This window comes from Bufo bufo, chromosome 4 (assembly GCF_905171765.1).
Source record: "Bufo bufo chromosome 4, aBufBuf1.1, whole genome shotgun sequence".
Lineage (NCBI taxonomy): Eukaryota > Metazoa > Chordata > Amphibia > Anura > Bufonidae > Bufo > Bufo bufo.
Window position 1 is genome coordinate 530,254,202 of NC_053392.1, and position 22,773 is coordinate 530,276,974.

At 47.9% G+C, this 22,773-nt stretch overlaps 1 protein-coding gene across 1 annotated transcript in view; it reads left to right on the top strand.

Annotated features, from left to right (window-relative positions):
* Positions 1-22,773, top strand: part of MCM8 (minichromosome maintenance 8 homologous recombination repair factor) — a 75,438-nt gene that overhangs the window by 25,306 nt on the left and 27,359 nt on the right. The window contains exons 10-17 of the mRNA XM_040429772.1: positions 4,952-4,982; positions 6,573-6,713; positions 7,266-7,407; positions 13,400-13,595; positions 15,592-15,811; positions 15,898-16,107; positions 16,711-16,787; positions 18,795-18,984. Of these exons, the coding sequence (XP_040285706.1) occupies positions 4,952-4,982; positions 6,573-6,713; positions 7,266-7,407; positions 13,400-13,595; positions 15,592-15,811; positions 15,898-16,107; positions 16,711-16,787; positions 18,795-18,984 (1,207 nt within the window). The remainder of the gene's footprint in view (positions 1-4,951; positions 4,983-6,572; positions 6,714-7,265; positions 7,408-13,399; positions 13,596-15,591; positions 15,812-15,897; positions 16,108-16,710; positions 16,788-18,794; positions 18,985-22,773) is intronic.

Genomic DNA, 22,773 nt, shown 5'->3' on the forward strand with positions numbered 1-22,773 from the left:
CAGCCTCCGGTTCCGCCCTCCGGCCGGTCTTTGCTTCCGCTTGGGCTGGAAAAGCGGTTTCAGAGTGGGCTTCTCAGCTGGATCAGGAGCTTGAATCCGACGTCCCTATTCAGGACCTCCGTGCTCTAGCCCAACTTATCGTTCAAGCCGGCAAATTCGTCTGTGAGGCATCCCTTGATGCGGGGGCTCTCATAGCCCGTTCGTCTGCCCTGGCCGTTTCGGCCAGGAGGGAGCTTTGGTTAAAGGTTTAGACGGCGGACTCCACGTCAAAGCGGTCTCTTACTGGCCTTCCCTTTTACTGGTTCTCGATTGTTCGGGACCCGCTTGGATGAAATCATATCCGAAGCCACGGGGGGGAAGAGTACGCATCTTCCTCAATCTAGGACTAGGACCACCACTCGAGGCCGTCCCACTTTTTCTCGCTTCAGGTCTTCCCGCAGGGCTCCCGCACCTCGCACCTCTTCAGGTCCATCCCCTAACTCTGTCCAAGACAAACGTAAGAAACCTTTTTTTCGGACCCAGCCCTCCTGGCGCAAGTCACAGCCTGCTCGCCCTCCCGCGACCAAGCAGAACACTACCTGAAGATGCGCCCCCACCCACCCGGGTGGGGGGACGTCTCTTCCTGTTCAGGGACTTCTGGCAGGCGCACGTCTCCGACGCCTGGGCTCTCGAAGTTGTGTCTTCCGGGTACAAACTCGAGTTTACGTCCCTCCCCCCAGTTCGGTTCTTTCGCTCCCGGGTTCCCCAAGATCCCCAAGGGGCGGCCGATTTCTTTACTGCCACTCGCACCCTTCTGGACAAAGGGGTCATCGCTCCGGTTCCCATGGAAGAAAGATTCAAGGGGTTCTATTCGAACCTTTTTGTGGTCCCCAAAAAAGAAGGCTCGGTTCGTCCCATTCTGGATCTAAAACGGTTAAACCGTTTCCTTCGTCTTCAGCGATTCCGGATGGAGTCTCTCAGGTCGGTGGTGGCCTCTCTGGAAAAAGGGGAGTTCCTGGCCTCTATCGACATCCAGGACGCCTACCTTCATATTCCAATCGCTCGGTGTCATCAGTGCTTTCTGCGCTTTGCAGTGGGGTCCGACCACTACCAGTTCGTTGCTCTCCCCTTCGGGCTGGCGACGGCCCCTCGCGTTTTCACAAAGGTCCTTGCCCCTGTCCTCGCCTTACTTCGTTCCAGGGGAGTTTTTCTTCTTCCATATTTGGACGATCTCCTTATCAAGGCACCCTCTCTGTCACTGACATCCGCCAGTGTGGACCTCTCGCTACAAACCTTACGCCGGTTCGGTTGGATTATCAATCTTCCCAAATCCGCTCTTGTTCCATCCAGGCAACTGATCTTTCTGGGGATGCTGCTGGATACAGATGCAGCGGAGGTTCGGCTTCCGTCAGAGAAGCGCCAGCTCCTTCATCGGTCGGTTCGTAGCCTTCTGACCCACCGCCATCCTTCCTTCCGGTTCAGCATGCGGGTCTTGGGACAGATGGTGTCCTGTTTATAAGCAATTCCCTACGCGCAGTATCACCTTTCAGACTGCCATTCTGTCCGCATGGGACAAGTCCCAGGAAAGTCTGGATCAGCACTTTCCCCTCCCCCCCCCAGGTTCGCTCCTCTCTCCTCTGGTGGTTACGGACCCCTCTCCAAGGGAAGTCCTTCCTGCCGATAACTTGGTTGGTGATTACCACCGATGCCAGTCTGCGGGGTTGGGGGGGGGGGTGTTTCCTCCTCGGTCCGTACAAGGCACTTGGTCTCCATCGGAGTCCAAACTGCCGATCAACGTTCTGGAGCTGAGGGCGGTTCTCCTTTCACTCCGGCATTGGACTTCGCTGCTTCAGGGTCACCCTGTTCGTGTCCAATCGGACAATGCCACGGCTGTGGCATACATAAATCATCAGGGGGGCACTCGCAGCGCGGCGGCGATGAGGGAGGTGTCTCTAATCCTTCGCTGGGCGGAAATTCATGTTCCAGCCATTTCGGCCATTTACATCCCGGGAGTGGACAATTGGGCGGCGGATTTCCTCAGCCGGACGACGATCGACCCGGGCGAGTGGTCTCTGCACCCCGACGTCTTCGAGTCTCTTTGCCTCCGTTGGGGTCGTCCGGACGTGGATCTCATGGCCTCCAGATTCAACCACAAGCTTCCCACCTTCATGGCCAGAACCAAGGATCCGGACGCTTACGGCGCGGACGCGCTCGTCCTTCCCTGGACGGAGTTCTCTCTCCTCTACGTTTTTCCGCCCCTGCCTCTTCTTCCACGAGTCCTTCGGAAGATCGCGGCGGAGGGCACACCTGCGATCCTAATAGCCCCGGATTGGCCTCGTCGTCCTTGGTACGCCGACCTTATGTTGCTCCTGGCAGACGTCCCCTTGTCTCTGCCTCTAAGAGAAGACCTCCTCTCTCAAGGGCCGATCTTCCACCAGCATTTAGGGTCGCTACGTTTAGCGGCGTGGCTATTGAAACCGCGGTCCTAACGCGGCGGGGGTTTTCTGCTGACGTGGTCCGTACCATGATTCGTGCGCGTAAACCGGCTTCGTCCAGGATTTATTACCGAACCTGGCGGGCCTATTTGAATTTCTGCGAGACCTTAGATGTTCATCCCCTTCGGTTTTCTCTCCCCACGATTTTATCCTTCTTGCAGTCTGGTCTGGACTTGGGTTTAGGTCTCAGTACCCTAAAGGGTCAGATCTCAGCGCTTTCGATTCTTTTTCAGCGACCTCTGGCTCCGCTCGGTCCAGTTAAGACTTTTCTTCAGGGGGTTGCTCACTATGCTCCCCCGTATCGCGCTCCCGTTCCATCTTGGGATCCTAATGTTGTGCTGACGGCTCTCCAATCTTCTCCTTTCGAGCCTTTGCGCAGGGTTTCCCTTCGCTTGTTGTCTTGCAAAGTTTTTTTCCTCGTTGCCATCACGTCTCTTCGGCGTGTGTCTGAATTGGCGGCACTTTCTTGCGTAGAACCCCTCTTGGTTTTTCACCAGGACAAGGTGGTTCTCCGCCCGGCTCCGGATTTCCTTCCGAAGGTGGTGTCCGCTTTTCACCTGAATGAAGATATTGTCCTTCCTTCTCTGTGCCCGTCCCCGTCTCATCCTCGGGAACGGGATCTTCACCGTCTGGATGTTGTTAGGGCTCTGAGGATCTACTTGGATGTAACTAGACCCTTTCGGCGCTCGGATTCTCTATTTGTGGTTCCGGAGGGTCCGCGCAGGGGGCTGGCGGCATCTAAAGTGGTTATTGCCCGCTTCATCAAGATGGCTATTGCTGAGGCTTACCGTGCTAAGGGCAGGGAACCGCCCTTTGGTGTTACCGCTCATTCTACCAGAGCGGTCGGGGCTTCCTGGGCTCAGCGAAATCGAGCTTCGGCTGAACAATTGTGTAAGGCGGCCACCTGGTCTTCTTTGCACACTTTCACCAAGTTCTACAAGGTGAACACTTATGCATCGGCGGATGCTGCTTTGGGCCGCCTGGTCTTGCAGGCGGCGGTGCCTTAAAGGGGTTATCCCATCATAATGATCACTGTTAAATCTGTTAATGATTTGACAGTGATCATTTTTGTAAATATACTTTATTAACAAATTCCCACCGATTAGGAGAAAATTCATCCCCACTTACCTCATTGTTGTGACTCGGTCTCCCCTGGTTACGACCACCGCTCTTCCGCAAAATCCCGATGGTCGCGCTTGCCCAGAAGACTTCTTCTTTTCTCCCGGCCGGGCCACTCGCTGTCCTGAACGCGCACGCTGCCGCGCATGCGCGACGGTGACTTCTTCCCGGCCAGAATAGTACAGAGCTGCGAACGCGCACGCCGGCTCTGTACTATACTGGCCAGAAATAAGTCACATTGCGCATGCGCGGCAGCGTGCGCTTTCATTCCAGCGCGCGGCCCGGCCGGGAGAAGACTTCAATCAAGATGAAGCCCGCCCCCAGCCAGAATCCAGGAAGTGAACGCGCGGTGGCAGCAGGTAAGTATGAAACTGCTAAGTGGGATAACCCCTTTAATGCCTATGGTGCTTTAATTCATCTTGGGTTGTGGTCCCTCCCTATTTGTGGACTGCTTTTGAACGTCCCAAGGTTTCCTGTGTCCCCCAAGGAATTGGGCGAGAAAACAAGATTTTTGTATAACTTACCAGTAAAATCTCTTTCTCGCTCTTCCTTGGGGGACACAGCACCCACCCATTGTTTTGGTTGCCCTGACGGGAGTTTTGAATTGTTGGTGTTAATTTGGTTGATCCTTGCCTTTGTTTTAACTACTTGGGCACATAACTGGTAGTCGCTCTCTCCAGGCTGAGGGTATAGCTGCTGGAGGAGGGGCTTAACAGTCTTTCACTTAGTGTCACGCCTCCTATGGAGATGAGCTATACCCAAGGTTTCCTGTGTCCCCCAAGGAAGAGCGAGAAAGAGATTTTACTGGTAAGTTATACAAAAATCTCGTTTTTCAAGCTCTGACTCATCTCAGGTTATTTGCATATGTATCAAATCAGTTTTTTTACACAATAAAAGCACGCAGAGCTATGGGGACTGGGTTTTGCCGATGTGCTAGCGGCCATCTAGCAACCCATGTCCTCAGCTCTATACCCAAAATCCAGGTGACAGGTTCCCTTTAACACAAGTGGGATACACAAGGCTTTTCCACCATTGTGACTGCTCGGACTCATGTATACAGCACAGTTGGAGCTTTCTACAAAGAAAGGGAATTGCACTGCACAACACTAGCTGGGAGAGATGTATCAGAATTGGTGCAATGGAAAAGTGGAGGATTTGCCCATTGAAGCCATATTCTTCTACAAACTAGTAAATGGCATCTGAGAACCTCTCATTACAGCGTCCGTGATCCTTAACCTTCAACACAACCGTTTTCTCAATGTACCGTTCCATTACATTGTCAGTTAGTGATATTGGCCAATGGAAGTCATCAGTTACCGCCATTTATTTAGTCTCATTCTCATTTATTTTTCTTTTAGCTCACTTTGCCCTGCAATATATGGACACGAGGTAAGCCAATCCAAAATACCTATGCAAGGACCCTATAAAGAGTACCTGTCTGCATTATGCCCTGTTATATAGAAGAAATGGATCATCCTTGAACACCGCTACGTGTCTTAAACGTACAGGGAGAATTACACTTATGCCAGTTTTCTGAAATCATTGTATTGCAATAAAATGACGCCGCCTGTCCATGCTGGCATTCTTCTCCCTGAGCAGGCTCCCATTTCTCTTGCTGAAACACACTGGGAAGAAGCTACTATGGACTAAACAGAACTAAAAAGGGCTTGACCACAAATCGGCAAGTCCGTGTGCTGTCCGAAATTTATTTGCAGACCCACTGTTTTCAGTGGGTCTGTGGTCTGCATTTTGCGGAACGCACATACGGATGTGGAAAACACACAGGTTATCCATGTGATATCCACTTCCGTATGTCCGTTTGGCAAAAGGATAGAACTTGTCCTATATTTGTCCGCAAAATGCGTCCTTAAAAATTGGCTCCTTAAGGGTCCATTCACACATCCGCAAAATGGGTCCTCGTCCGGACCGCACATTGCCGGTGTCTGCAAAACACATACGGACGTGTGGATGGACCCTAAAAAATGTGGATGCAACGCAGACTGCATGCGTATTTTTGCGGATCTGCTATTTGCAGACCACAAAATGTATATCGTCGTGTGCATGAGGCCTAAAGGGGACATACTCTTGTCGGTGATTATGTCATACGTAAAAATAGTCATCAGAACAAGGATATTAACTCTGAGAATTTAGAACTTTTTGTATTTTACCGCCTTTTTTGAAACGCTATATTACATTTACTTTATTTAAATTCATTAGAATACTTAATTGCAAACATTTATGTGTTATATCTCGATGCAGAACATGCTTAACATAGTAACTCCCTCACTCGATATACTGCAGTAAAGCAGGCCATAGCGTAATTGTTGGCAGATCCAGAAGTCAAGGAAAATGAATGGGACCGGTTGGATTTCAGATTGTGTAATCCTAGTGCTTTCCGCTTTCTTCATAGAAATAACGTGCATTCGTCTGGTCTGAGTGGCCATGTTAGTGATGGTGCTTCAAAAAAGGGAGTCTGACGACTCTGTAAGGCTACTTTCACACTAGCGTTTTTTGCGGATCCGTCATGGATCTGCAAAAACGCTTCCGTTACAATAATACAACCGCATGCATCCGGTTGTATTATGTCTTATATGACCATGACGGATCCATCATGAAAACCATTGAAAGTAATTGGGGGGCGGATCCGTTTTCTCTTGTGTCAGAGAAAACTTGTGTGTCAGGACGGATCCGTCTTGCTCCATACCACATTGCGGACAGAAAAATGCTGCTTGCAGCGTTATTCTGTCTGCGATGGGGACGCAACCAAACGGAACGGAATGCATTTTGGTGCATTCCGTTTTGTTCAGTTGAGTTTTGTCCCCATTGACAATCTCAATGGGGACAAAACGGAAGCATTTTTTTCCACTATTGAGATCTTATGACGGATCTCAATAGCGGAATTGAAAACACAGATGTGAAAGTAGCCTAATATGTTGGTTTCTTCTTGGATAAAGAGACATTTTTATTTATTGTTTTCAGGTGGTAAAAGCTGGTCTGTTGCTTGCCCTTTTTGGAGGTTGTCAAAAATACGTGGATGACAAAAACAGGATTCCGATTCGAGGAGATCCCCATATACTTGTGGTTGGAGACCCTGGATTAGGAAAGAGTCAAATGTTGCAGGTATGGATGGCCTTTTTCTCTAGCAGACAACTATAATGGCATTTATAAGATGCTCCCCTCCTCCTTCACCCAGTATACAGTTTCATGCAAAAAAGAAAAAGTAGCTAGATATTGATGTTGGTCTCCATTGAGACCCTTTGTGGTCACCTCTTGCAGCTTTATCGCATGCAGATATGAGGATTGCACTATTGGTATGCCTTTTAGACTACTACTTCTTTGCATGGGCCCTATCATGAAGCTGAAATCTAAACCGTAATTGATGATGTCCTCACGGACTTCTGAATGGGGAGGATGGCATGTCAGTAGGATGCCCCCACCTGCCTACTGCAGGGGACTGCGATGAAGTTGAGAATTTTACATGGTGTACAAAGTGTAATCACATGAAAAAGATGGAGAAGTGATTAGCATCTGAACATTTAGTTCACCTGAAGTAATGTCATGACTAAAATGCCTGTAGGCCAGCTAGTCCAGTGTTAGATGTATTTACACAGACAATTACTGAATGGAATTAAAGTGAATAAAAGTGTGATGTACATCATTGTGTATTTGTAGGCCGTGTGTAACGTCGCACCCCGTGGCATTTACGTATGTGGAAATACCACCACCACGTCTGGACTGACCGTGACTTTATCCAGAGACAGCGCTACAGGAGATTTTGGTTTGGAAGCTGGGGCTCTTGTTTTGGGGGATCAAGGTATGAAGCTTGCTGTTAGATTTGAAGCAAATTAAAAAGCGTCCATCCCTATTTGTGATAAAATGTACTTGCAGGCAGATCTTTCTCGCTTTTATCATTGGGGGACACAGGACCGTGGGTATAGCTGCTGCTCCGCTAGGAGGCGACATTAGGCTAAAAAGGGTTAGCTCCTCCCGTCGGCTATATCCCCTCCAGCCTGGAGAGAGCATATCCGTTTTTAGCTTAGTGTCGTAGGAGGCAGACTTCCCTGCTCTGCAGAGTCTGCTATTTTTTATGTTTCCTTTTTAGGCTGGGAGAACAGGGCTGCCTGGCCTCCCTGTTCTCCCGGGGTCCATGGCCTGGGTCGGCTTTCCTCCCAGTCCAGCTTCCCCAAGAAGAAAACGAGGAACAGGACAGCCTTGCTCACCTGCTTCCCGCCAGCCAAGGGTCACCTGGATCCGGCCCTCCCTCCTTGCCAGCTTCTTGTCACTTCGGTGCCAGCAGCTGAAGAGGTGACCCTGCTGGACCCACGGAGGGAGGGTGAACAAAAGAGGATGAAGATGGGGTATGTAAGCCGGATTGGGTGAGTATTCCACCATTGTCCGCTCCCCTCCATCAGCACCTGGTTCCACCTGCAGCTTTTCTGGTAGGACAACCCTATATCCCTCCAGCCCTGGGACCAGCTCTTAGAGCCATGTCCGAACCCACTCAAAATTCAAGCTCAAGTTTCCTCGCGGCCAGTCGGACTCCCTGTGTACCGCATGCCGTGCACCCAGACCGGCCCTAGCCATCCCTCCCGAGCAGCTGCACTGCCCCCCTGACCGTGTGGAACCTGATTGGGCCCGCGCCCTGTCCCGGGCAGTAGAGGACCTATCAAAACTTTCCCAATCCACCCTTTCTCTCATGGTTCGATTGGTTGACCAGTCCTCACCTGCGCATCCCGCGCCATCCTCGGGCGACCAACCTAGGGGTAGACCTTCTTACAAGTGGCCCAGAACAGGACACTTTTCCTCTTCTGACCCCTCAGTGTCTCCACCTCCTTCAAGGCCACTCTCGGATATATCCTCCCTCCCAGGCGAGACACTGTCCGAAGGGGAAGTACTTGATTCAGAATCAGATCTGGTAGATAGCCAGGTTCAGGACGACTCTCCTTCGTCTAGCCGCCAGGGAGTTTCGTTTCTCAGCCTGAGACAAGCCCCTAAAGCTTTTCCCTTGCATGACGATTTTTCGGTCGTCATTGCCAAGGCATGGGACCATCCAGATTGTCGTTTCAGCGCTTCTAAGCGTCTCGATCTGTTATACCCCTTTCCGCCAGACCTGGTCACGAAATGATCGTCCCCACCCAAAGTAGACCCATCCCTGTGACCGATGACACGTCTCTTCAGGACCCCGTGGCTCGCCGCCTGGAGTCATTTACTAAGTCCGCCTTTGCGGCGGCTGGCTCCGGCTTCGTCCCATTTTTGCCTCAGTGTGCGTGGCTAAGGCGGTCTCTGAATGGTCCCTTCGCCTGCACTAGGACATCATGGTTGATCTTCCCCCGGTGGACCTCCAGTCTTTGGCCCCGCAGATCTCTCAGGCGGGGAAGTACCTCTACAAGGCCTCTTTGGATGCGGGCGCTCTTATTGCCCGCTCATCCGCTCTCGCTGTCGCCTTACGGCGCGAGGTGTGGCTTAAAGTCTGGGCTGCAGACTCCTCGTCAAATCGTTCTCTTTTCGGGTTCTCATCTGTTCGGTACTCGTTTGGACCAGATCATCTCTGAGGCCACGGGCGGTAAAAGTACCCACCCCCCACAAGGCAAGGCCAAGCATCCGGTTCTCTCCAGGCCATCAAACTCCCGTTTGCTCTCCTTTCGCCGCTTCTCCGGCACACGCCCATCGGCAAGGGTGCCACCCAGGGTTTTAAATCAAGAACAGAAGAGAAAACCGTCCTTCAAACCCCAACCAGCCTGGCGCCTGCTGGCAAGACCCGCCCTTGCTCAGGCCAATAAACAATCTTCAGCATGAAGGCGCGTCCCCGCCCTCTTCGGAGGGGGGTTGGCTCCTCCTTTTTCAGGAAGTTTGGCGGTCCCACATTTCCGACGAATGGGTAATCAAGATAGTAACCTCGGGTTACAAGATTGAGTCTCCACCCCGCCGGACCAATTCTTCCTTTCCCAGTCGCCCAAAAACCGAGTTCAGGACGCCGCCTCAGAGAGTGGTCTCCCGGGTCCGCTTGTGGAGCAGTTCACAAGTGTTTATTCAAACCTGTTTGTTATCCCCAAGAAAGAGGGATCCGTTTGCCCGGTGCTAGACCTGCTGAACCGGTTTGTCAGGGTCCAGCACTTCAGGATGGAGCCTCTCTGGAACGGGGCGAGTTCCTTTCCTCGGTGGCTATTCAGGACAAGTACCTTCACATTCCCATTGCTCCCGCGCATCAGAGTTTTCTTGCGGTGGTGTCTCACCACTATCAGTTTGTGGCTCTACCCTTCGGCCTAGCAACAGCACCACTCACTCCTCTCCTCGCCCTTCTCCATTCCAGGGGCATCATCCTGATCCCCTATCAGGACGACATTCTCGTCAAGGCTGCGACCTTTGATCAGAACGAGGACAGTTAACTTATCACCCTGGACACCCTGGCACGTTTCGGCTGGCTGGTGAACTTCCAGAAGTCAGCACTGCATCCCAACAGGCGGATTACGTTCCTCAGCATGATCCTCGACACGGCCGCGGCGACATTCTACCTCCCTTCGGACAAGCGGTTATCCCTTCATTGGTCGGTTTGTCTTTTCCTCCGACGCAGATGTCCATCGATACGATTTTGCATACGAGTGTTGGGAACAATGGTCTCTTCCTTTTGAGGCGCTTCCGTTTGCGTAATTTCACACTCGTCCTCTCCAGCTGGCGATCTTGTTGTCCTGGGACAAGACGCCGAGTTCCTTGGACCATATCATTGCCCTTCCTCCACAGGTGCGGTCGGACCTCAGGTGGTGGCTCTCAGGTGGCAAATCCTTTCTCTCGGTCTCATGGTCGGTCATCACCACCGATGCCAGCCCCCTCGGATGGGGCGGAATCTTCCCACCTCGGACAGTCTAAAGCAAATGGTCTCTGTTGGAATCCAGACTGCCCATCAACATCCTGGAACTTCGGGCCATTTATTTGTCCCTGTTCATTGGACTCCTCCTTAGGGGACTGCCTGTCCGGATCCAGTCGGACAATGCCACAGTGGTGGCGTACATCAACCACCAGGGGACAACCCGCAGTCGGGCAATGATGGCAGAGTACAAACTTATAGGACCTCTCAGCACAAGTACGATGTTTACTTAAATAGTGCCACTAAAATTTGTTCCTTGAGACCAAACTATGCAGGTGTATATATGTGTGTGTTTTTAGATTCAGTGGCAGACCGGCAGGGAGCTCCGCTATAGGAGCTAAATTATAGCAAGATAGGAAGGTAGTAAGGCTACTTTCACACTAGCGTTCGGGGCTCCGCTTGTGAGCTCCGTTTGAAGGCTCTCACAAGCGGCCCCGAACGCATCTGTACTGCCCCAATGCATTCTGAGTGGATGCGGATCCGCTCAGAATGCATCAGTCTGGCAGCGTTCAGCCTCCGCTCAGCAAGCGGACACCCGAACGCTGCTTGAAGCGTTCGGGTGGCCGTGCGGAGGCAAACGGATCCGTCCAGACTTACAATGTAAGTCAATGGGGACAGATCCGTTTGAAGTTGACACAATATGGCTCCATTTTCAAACGGATCCGTCCCCCATTGACTTTCAATGTAAAGTCTGGACGGATCCGTTCTGAACGGATCCAAACGTCTGCATTATAGGAGCGGATCAGTCTGTGCAGATACCAGACGGACCCGCTCTGAACGCAAGTGTGAAAGTAGCCTAACAGTTGTCAGTCAGAGTGCTCTGAGGCTGAAGTGGCTAGAGACTATTAGATTCAGAACGCTGCTGTGAAGAAACATAAACAGTAGTTTGCAGACTATGAGAGGGAGCCAGCCTGAGGCCACTGAGAGTTTAGTCTGTTACAGTTTTTGTGATTATTTTTTATAAGATTTTAAAGGGAACATACTGTATAAATAAAAGAAGTTTTAAATAAATCAGCACATTAAAAAAAAGGATGTAGTTAGGTCTCAAGGACCAAATTGTGATGGTAGAGTCAGACAAAATTCTAAAGTGGGTGGAGGAACATGTACCAGCGCTATCAGCAGTCTACATTCCAGGCGTGAAGAATTGGACGGCGGACTTCCTCAGCCGGAAGACCGTGGACCCGGGCGAGTGGTCTCTGCATCCAGTGCGCAGTAGACGCACTTGTGGCCCCATGGGACGGCTTTTCCCTCCTGTACGTCTCCCCCCCTCCCTCTCCTACCCCAGGTCCTTCGAAGGTTCAAGAGGGAGGGCATCGCCCCATATTGGCTGCGCCGAGCCTGGTGGAGACGCTCCGTGGTTGCTTCTGCTCAGGGACGACCTTCTCTCTCAGGGACCGGTCTTCCACCAGCATTTAGAGTTGCTACGTTTGACGGCGTAGCTATTGAAACTGGCATTCTGAAGCTGCAGGGTTTCTCCGATGTAGTCGTTTGCACCATAATTACGGCCAGGAAGCCGACGTATAAGCCAAGTTATATCACAGGACTTGTAAGTCTTTCCTGCGCTTCTGTGCGGACCGTCGCCTCCCTCCGCTCCGTTTCTCCCTTCCCACAATCCTCTCCTTTTTGCAAATGGGGCTGGATTTGGGTCTTGGCCTTAGTTCCCTAAAGGGGCAGGTGTCGGCGCTTGCAATCTTTTTCCAGCAACCTCTGGCGCAAAAGGATCCGGTTAAGACCTTTCTCCAGGGGGTGGCTCACAGTGTCCCTCCTTATCGCCCTCCTTTACCCTCTTGGGATTTGAACCTTGTGCTTGGTTCTCTCCAATCAGTTCCCTTCAAGCCTCTTGACATGGTTTCTCTCCGCATTCTTTCTTGGAAAGTGGCCTTTCTGATAGCGGTCACCTCCATCAGGCGCGTGTCGGAATTGTCGGCGCTCTCCTGTAGGGAGCCCTTTCTTATTCTGCACCAAGATAAGGCGAGCTTCGCCCTGTGCCTTACTTTCTCCGAAGGTAGTCTCCGCGTTCCATATCAACAAGGACATAGAAACATAGAATATGTCGGCAGATAAGAACCATTTGGCCCATCTAGTCTGCCCAATATACTAAATACTATGGATAGCCCTTGGCCCTATCTTATATGAAGGATGGCCTTATGCCTATCCCATGCGTGCTTAAACTCCTTCACTCTATTTGCAGCTACCACTTCTGCAGGAAGGCTTTTCCATGCATCCACTACTCTCTCAGTAAAGTAATATATCCTAATATTACTTTTAAACCTTTGCCCCTCTAATTTAAACTATGTCCTCTTGTAGCAGTTTTTCTTCTTTTAAATCTTCTCTCCTCTTTTACCTTGTTGATTCCCTTTATGTATTTAGCAGTTTCTATCATATCCCCTCTGTCTCGTCTTTCTTCCAAGCTATACATGTTAAGGTCCTTTAATCTCCCAGTCTATATGCCATACCAGACATTTGCGAAGAGTATTTTTTCTGGCGTTTGTTTGGCCAGTATGTGTGTCTGCATGCTATTTTTCTACCGTATTGGAAAGCAAAATCAACTTGCATTGAGAAGAGCAGTGGCAAACATGATGGCGTCTTTTCAGTGGTACCATGGACGTGATTGTTGTACGGTGCACGTTTGTGAGATTATCTATTAATTATAGGGATTATTTAGATTATCAAGGGGAGTGCCAGGGAGCTGTATGAAAAGAAGAAGAAAAAAACACACCTTTTAAGTGGCTCCTTGGTCCTTGACGTTACGATTCCCGTTCATGTGACTGCTACACATAGTCACCAGTTCTAGCAGTCATATGCCATTCATGGAGGCCATTGATTGGCTGCAGTGGTCATATAAACGATGAACAGCTCAATGTTTGTATATATTGTGTGTATATGTTCTGCACAACTCTCCTGCTTCCATTTATTCATTTTTTATTTTTATTTTTACATTTAGGTGTATGTGGAATCGATGAATTTGATAAGATGGGTAACCAGCACCAGGCTTTATTGGAAGCCATGGAACAGCAGAGCATTAGCCTTGCCAAAGCTGGGATTGTCTGCAGTTTACCAGCCAGGACATCTATAATCGCTGCTGCCAACCCCGTGGGAGGACATTACAACAAAGGCAAGACTGTCTCTGAGAACCTCAAGTAAGTGGAGGAAGGAAACCTTATCTGCAGTCATTTTCTGCAGAAGACCTGTCCATAAGATGACCGCTGATGGAGGGTCATGTGACCAGGCAAAAACAAAAAACTCCAGACACCTCACTCAGCCTTCTACACTCAAATACACCACATCTGCCATCTGCACTTGCAATGTTGAGAGTTTAGTACTGGTGTTCTGTGTTTTAGTGGAGGAGATTGAGTGATTTGCCTGGTCACATGACCCTCCAACAGTAGCCATTTTATGGACAGAACTTCTGTGTGGACAGCGCAAAAGACTCTACCAACAAGGGAGAATACCTCATGAAATATACAAAATTGTGCAGAATATCAACAAAGGCTATATTAGTAAGTGCCATCTTACAAACACATTTGTCAACAGCACCCGGAAAGTGGCCAGCCCCTTTAAGCAAGTGAAAAGTGAAAACACAGAACCTTACAACAGTACATAGAATGTGTCGGCAGATAAGAACCATTTGGCCCATCTGTACAGTGATGAAAACAGGTCGAATACAGTGAATTCCGAAAGTCTTCAGACCCTTTCACTTTTAGTGTTTTGGTTGGAGCTGAAATAGCGGTTATTATGGCTTATTAGGTACCGTACTCTGTGACCGGGAATATTGATAGATGTTAGGATATACTGTGATTGTATCATCATACCCAAGAAGACTGGAGGCTGTAATCGCTGGCAAAGGTGCTTCAATTAAAGGGTTTCTGTCATCAGAAAAATGGTTATGTAGCTGGCTGACATTGGCGATGTGCTAATGTCAGCGGAACATAACTGTATGACTTATATCTCCCGCCTGCCGCTGTTCGCGCTAAATAATTACTTTTATAATATGCAAATGAGCCTATAGGCGCCGTCCTCTCACCGTTTGGCACGCCCTTGTTAAGGTGATTGACATCCTCGGTCTCCTCCGTGCCCCGCAAATCCCGCGCCTGCGCCATCCATTTTAGTATTAGGCGCAGTGAGTGAAGGACAGCAGCAGGCGAGCATCCTTCACTCACTGCGCCTGCGCCTAATACTAAAATGGACGGCGCGGGATTTGCGGGGCACGGAGGAGACCGAGGATGTCAATCCCCTTTACAAGGGCGTGCCAAACGGTGAGAGGACGGTGCTGCAGCAACGCCTCACTAGCTCCTAGAGGCTCATTTGCATATTATAAAAGTAATTATTTAGCGCGAACGGCGGCAGGCGGGGAGATATGTCATACAGTTATGTTCTGCTGACAGTAGCACATCGCTATTTCAGCCAGCTACATAAAGGATTTCTGTCATCAGAAAAATGGTTAAGTCCTAAGTAAAGGGGCTGAATACTTATGCCAATTTTAATTTTTCCTTTTCAATAAATTGGCAAAGATTTTGAAAATTCTTTCTTCATTTTCTCATTATGTTGTATTAAGTGCAGAACAGAAGGGAAATATATATATTTTTTTTTTAGCACAACGAAATGTGAAAAAAACAGAATGGGTCTGAAGACTTTCTGAACGCACTGTATGACCGCACAAGTTATAAATGTATGATTGTTTTATAAAAGTATAATTATATTCCTGCAAAGAAAACGTGGCAAGAGTGCCATCTACAGGTCAGATACACTATATCATTCTGTCCCCATAGTTTATTTCCTGAATCTATACTTGATTGTACACTATGGAGAAAATAAAGGATTCCAAAGGTGCCCTGCTCATCCTGGGAGAAAGCCATTTCTCTGCGCATATTGCCCACCCTTGAGCAAGCAGAGGTTTCGTACCTCAAAGACTCATTGGAAGCATCTGCCCAAGATATAAGAAAGCAGATGAGGCCGGCAATTAGTACTTTCCCTCTTTGCAATATTCCTGGTTTTGATCAGATAGCATTGCATGTCTCTGAAGTCGACATACGGTACAGAGAGACCAAACTATGTAGTATTCTTGCGCCAAATGTGTGATGAAGCCTATGAGGACAGTATGTGCAAACTACAATTAGCATTTGTTTCTCTGCACAGAATGGGAAGCGCTTTATTGTCCCGCTTTGATTTGGTCTTCATCCTCCTGGATACCCCCAATGAAGACCACGATCATTTACTGTCAGAACATGTCATGGCCATGAGGTCTGGGTCAAAGGAGGCCATACACAGCGCTAACGTAACACGTGCGGACACGCAGGAGTCCAACATCTCTGTGCTAGAGGTGACTCCAGGCAGACCTTTAAAAGAGAGATTAAAGGTATAGTTCATTGTCACCCATGAAATGGTATGTACGAATACAGCCTAACCCATACTGCACATACAGAAGTCTTTGGTTTATTCTAGGTCCGCCCTGGGGAACATATCGATGCCATTCCACACCAGCTCTTGCGAAAATACATTGGTTATGCCAGACAGTATGTGCAGCCAAAACTGTCCCTGGACGCGGCTCAGGTCCTCCAGAGCTTCTACCTGGAACTCAGGAAACAGAACCAGGGCATAGACAGTACTCCAATAACTACCAGACAACTGGAGTCCTTGATCCGTTTAACCGAGGTACAGAAACGCAATCGTAAATTCATGTTTGTTACCAACCAGCAAAAAAATCTGCTGTATAAACCCCAACGTTGGTCACATACAGCAGTTTTTTATATTCTTGGTAGCGGTTAGTATATTCGGCAGCACACACTGAAGATCTAGCAGTGCAAACGCTTCAAAAATACACACATTCTGGGAACGCTGGCACATTGCAGTATACTAATTCTGGTGTCGTTTACAGGGTCCTGAAATCTTACAGATTAGTCCTAGCTATCATAGTGTCATTCTGCAGTGCACGTTTGTCACATGCACTGGGTAAGGTCCCGCCACATGCGTTAGACTGACCCATAGGGTCCCATTATACAGAAAAAATGCCAAAATAATGTTTTTCTTCTTTTGCCTCCATCTTATTTTTTGCTGTTTGGATTATCACAGCCCAATGCAATTTTACATACTGGTGCTTATATGTGACATCTGCCGCTCAGTGACATCTGTCAGATGTATGCTCTTGAGATTTCAGTGGGCAAATCTGCCCAGTGCAAACCTAGTATGGACTTGCACAACACTGTGTGAAAAAAATAAATCCTACTTTAAGTTAAAATTGCTTTGTATTTTACCCAGGCCAGGGCAAGATTAGAACTGAGGGAGGAGGTCACCAGAGAAGACGCTGAAGACGTTGTTCAGATTATGAAATACAGGTAAATCAATCTTCAAAATGCTAAATTCTGAACTCTCTTTAAATTTGCACATCTGAGCAGTTTTGTCAAAGTGTTCCTAAATTTACACAAAAAAAAGTTTAAAACCTACTGTAAATGCCCTAAAATGATTTTTTTTAATATACATTATTTATTTTTTTGTTTTCCATGCAATATGGGCCTTATAGCACTTAGCAATCTTTACGCCTGTACACTTCTGTGTATAGGAGTAGAGATTTCCCTGAGGCCTTACTGTGCCTCACAGGCAAGAACTACGTCGCACAAGGCTCTCCTGTCTGTACCAGTGCTGCTTTTCTAAGGCCTGGCACAGATGTTCTAAGTCAGGCTTTAGCAGAGTGGGTACAGGCAGAGGAGCAATGTGTTATGCTGATCTCCTGCCCTGTCCCAGCTCTTTACGCTGTGAGAAAGCCTTGCATGTTGCAACGCACAAGCGCTATGTTCTCTTCAAACGGCTAATCGTGGGGGCATCGAGAGTCGGACCCTGGCGATCTAATATTACCTATCCTGAGGATAGGTCATCAGTATAAGAAACTGGCCAACCCCTTTAATGACCAGACACTTTTTGTGATTAACAGTTTTAGGGTACTTTCACACTAGCGTTTTTCTTTTCTGGCACTGAGTTTCGTCAAAAGGGCTCAATGACGGAAAATAACTGATCAGTTTTATCCCCATGCATTCTGAATGGAGAGTAATCCGTTCAGGAGGCATCAGGATGTCTTCCATTCAGTCATTTTGACTGATCAGGCAAAAGATAAAACCGCAGCATGCTACGGTTTTATCTCCTGCCAAAAAAACTGAAGACTTGCCTGAATGCCTGAATTTTTTCCCCCCATAGGAATGTATCAGTGCCAGATCGGGCATTCAAACTACTGGAATGCCGGATCCGTCCTTCCGGTCTGCGCAAAGGTTAAAAAAATAAATGCCGGATCCGTTTTGCCGGATGACACCGGAAAGACAGATCCGGCATTTCAATGCATTTTTCTGACTGATCAGGCATTTTTCAGACTGATCAGGATCCTAATCAGTCTTACAAATGCCATCAGTTGGCATACGTTTTGCCGGTTCCGGCAGGCAGTTTCGGTGACGGAACTGCTTGCCTGATCACTCTGCCGCCAGTGTGAAAGTAGCCTTACCTTTTTCTTTTTTGTTAGACTGCCAAAATAATTTTTGTGATCTTTTATGCTTTTATATTAATGTTTATTTCTGTCATTCTGTTTTGGTTTATGTCGACATTTCTTTTTTAAGCTGACCACATGGACACCATTGATTATTATAGGCAAAGCCAGAATATTATGGACTTTTTCACAAATGTCCAACAACCATTACTGTAATGTTTTAATAAGGTTGGGTTCACACTTTGTTTTAGCTCTTTGCTGAGGTTCCCATCAGGGGTATACCCAAAAACAATATTCGAAAGTATACTGCCATGGAGCCATTCACTTCAGTGGGCCAAATGGAGTCTGATGGATTCATCTTTGGACTCTATTTGACCTGCTTTTCTTTTGCCGGACAGAGTAGCGTAGCCTGTCCGGCAAAAAAGACAGCAACAAGCGGAAAATAGGGCAAAGATGGATCCTTTGAGCTCTATTTGCCCCTCTCAAGTGAATTGATCCACTGTGGTATATGCTTGAATACAGTATTCAGGTATTAAAGGGTATACCTAGAGGGCTACCACGCAGCGTGAACCCAATCCTACTTGTATCATGTATTACACATTCCTTGGAAGGAGCTGTGCACGAGGACATTTCAGACTCAATACATTTATTGGTTTGCACAGTAATCCTATAACGATGGAAATGGTAATACTGTGGACAATATATTGGCGTGATAAATTCTAACCTGTATACTGTTTGAATGATCATTACTATGGGGTACTGGGTAAGCTTAGGAGGATTTGTTGTTTCTCAAGGGGGGGGGAAAATTAGCAAAAAAATAAAATAAATATAGACATTTGGAGCTCTGAAACTGAATGTTTTTTATTCCCCGTAGTCTACTTGGAACATATTCAGATGAGTTTGGGAGATTGGATTTCAACAGATCTCAGCATGGTTCTGGAATGAGCAACCGGTCACAAGCAAAGAAGTTTGTTTCCGCCCTTAACCGGATCGCAGAAAGAACCTACAATAATCTATTTGAGTATCAGCAGCTTCGGCAAATCGCGAGGGAGATGCAGATACAGGTAGTGACGCATTCACTGCTCCTCCAAGCATGCCCCCCCCCTTCCCTTTAATGGGTTGTGTCACTTCATTAGATCAGCTTCCCATCGTCACCCACTTTTTCCAAACCTCTGAAGGGCAAAGCCTATCCAGTTATATAGCAGTTCATCTCCTTCCCTTATCAGACATCAACTCAAAAAAGTTTGAGACCTCAAGGACATATATTGTGCATTTTGCTCCTTTAGCAAATGGCATTTATCATGAAGACAAAGTTAACACAAGGCACTTACTAATGTATTGTGATTGTCCATATTGCCTCCTGTGCTGGCTTGATTCATTTTTCCATCACATTATACACTGCTTGTATCCAGGATTTACGACCACCATACAATCCATCTGAGAAAGCGCCACCCTCATATTCACACTGCAGCACAAGTGAGACAACCCCTTTAAATGTACAAAATGCACAATATATGTCCTTGAGGTCTCAAACTTTTTTTTTTGAGTTTATGTCTGGTAAGGGAAGGGGATGAACTGCTATATAACATGATCTGCCCTTCAGGGGTTTGAATAAAGTGGGGGACATTGGGAAGCTTCTGTAGTGGTTGTCGCTCAGACTGCTGAGTAGACCTTTAAAATACTTCACACGAAGAGAAAAAGCGTGGCTGGGCTATATGGAGTTACAACATCTTTTAAACCATTCCAGTTAAACCCTTATGGGATGCACCAGTTTTCATTTTTTACATGTTGCCAGAGTCATAACTTTTTTATTTTACCGTTCACATAGCCGTCTGAGGGCTTGTTTTCTGTGGGACAAGTTGTACTTTGTAAAGCCACCATTTTATATTGCATACAATATAGTGGGAACCTGGAAAAGAAATTGGGTGTAAGATTGGAATTTTTTTTAATTTTACCTTAGTTTTATGGGTTTCTGTTTTACACATTCCCTATGCAGTAAAACGGACATGTTACCTTCATTGTCTGGGTCAATACAATTACAAAGATAGTGGATGGAACATTGTGCATGTCAGAATGGGCCAGCATTATCCAAGGATAGTAGATGAAACACCGGACGTGTCAGAATGGTCCAGCATCGTCCAGGGACAATGGATGGAACACTGGGCGTGTCATAATGGACCAGCATCATCCAGGGACAATGGATGGAACACTGGACGTGTCATAATGGACCAGTAACATCCAGGGACAATGGATAGAACACTGGGCGTGTCATAATGGACCAGTATCATCCAGTGACAATGGATGGAACACTGGACGTGTCATAATGGACCAGTATCATCCAGGGACAATGGATGAAACGCTGGACGTGTCCTAACGGATGGAACGCTGGACGTGTCATAATGGACCAGTATCATCCAGGGACAAAGGATGGAACACTGGACGTGTCATAATGGTCCAGTATCATCCAGGGATAATGGATGGAACACTGGACGTGTCATAATGGACCAGTATCATCCAGGGACAATGGATGGAACACTGGACGTGTCATAATGGACCAGTATCATCCAGGGACAATGGATGGAACACTGGGCGTGTCATAATGGACCAGCATCATCCAGGGACAATGGATGGAACACTGGACGTGTCATAATGGACCAGTAACATCCAGGGACAATGGATAGAACACTGGGCGTGTCATAATGGACCAGTATCATCCAGTGACAATGGATGGAACACTGGACGTGTCATAATGGACCAGTATCATCCAGGGACAATGGATGAAACGCTGGACGTGTCCTAACGGATGGAACGCTGGACGTGTCATAATGGACCAGTATCATCCAGGGACAATGGATGGAACACTGGGCGTGTCATAATGGACCAGCATCATCCAGGGACAATGGATGGAACACTGGACGTGTCATAATGGACCAGTAACATCCAGGGACAATGGATAGAACACTGGGCGTGTCATAATGGACCAGTATCATCCAGTGACAATGGATGGAACACTGGACGTGTCATAATGGACCAGTATCATCCAGGGACAATGGATGAAACGCTGGACGTGTCCTAACGGATGGAACGCTGGACGTGTCATAATGGACCAGTATCATCCAGGGACAATGGATGGAACACTGGACGTGTCATAATGGACCAGTATCATCCAGGGACAATGGATGGAACACTGGGCGTGTCATAATGGACCAGTATCATCCAGGGATAATGGATGGAACACTGGACGTGTCATAATGGACCAGTATCATCCAGGGACAATGGATGGAACACTGGACGTGTCATAATGGACCAGTATCATCCAGGGACAATGGATGGAACACTGGGTGTGTCATAATGGATGGAACACTGGGCGTGTCATAATGGACCAGTATAATCCAGTGACAATGGATGGAACACAGGGCGTGTCATAATGGACCAGTATCATCCAGGGATAATGGATGGAACACTGGACGTGTCATAATGGACCAGTATCATCCAGGGACAATAGATGGAACACTGGACGTGTCATAATGGACCAGTATCGTCCAGGGACAATGGATGGAACACTGGACGTGTCATAATGGACCAGTATCATCCAGGGATAATGGATGGAACACTGGACGTGTCATAATGGACCAGTATCATTCAGGGATAATGGATGGAACACTGGACGTGTCATAATGGACCAGTATCATCCTGGGACAATGGATTGAACACTGGACGTGTCATAATAGACCAGTTTCATCCAGGGACAATGGATGGAACACTGGGCGTGTCATAATGGATGGAACACTGGGTGTGTCATAATGGACCAGTATAATCCAGTGACAATGGATGGAACACTGGGCGTGTCATAATGGACCAGCATCATCCAGGGACAATGGATGGAACACTGGACGTGTCATAATGGACCAGTAACATCCAGGGACAATGGATAGAACACTGGGCGTGTCATAATGGACCAGTATCATCCAGGGACAATGGATGGAACACTGGACGTGTCATAATGGACCAGTATCGTCCAGGGATAATGGATGGAACACTGGACGTGTAATAATGGACCAGTATCATTCAGGGACAATGGATGGAACACTGGACGTGTCATAATGGACCAGTATAATCCAGTGACAATGGATGGAACACTAGGCGTGTCATAATGGACCAGTATCATCCAGGGATAATGGCTGGAACACTGGGCGTGTCATAATGGACCAGTATCATCCAGGGACAATGGATAGAACACTGGGCGTGTTATAATGGACCAGCATCATCCAGGGACAATGGATGGAACACTGGACGTGTCATAATGGACCAGTATCATCCAGGGACAATGGATGGAACACTGGATGTGTCATTATGGACCAGTATCAACTAAGGGACAATGGATGGAACACTGGGCGTGTCATAATAAACCAGTATCATCCAGGGACAATGGATGGAACACTAGGCGTGTCATAATGGATCAGTATCATCCAGGGACAATGGATGGAACACTGGATGTGTCATAATGGACCAGTATCAACTAAGGGACAATAGATGGAACACTGGACGTGTCATAATGGACCAGTATCATCCAGGGACAATGGATGGAACACTGGGCGTGTCATAATGGACCAGTATCATCCAGGGACAATGGATGGAACACTGGGCGTGTCATAATGGATGGAACACTGGGCGTGTCATAATGGACCAGTATAATCCAGTAACAATGGATGGAACACTGGACGTGTCATAATGGACCAGTATCATCCAGGGACAATGGATGGAACACTGGGCGTGTCATAATGGACCAGTATCATCAAGGGATAATGGGTGGAACACTGGGCGTGTCATAATGGACCAGTATCATCCAGGGA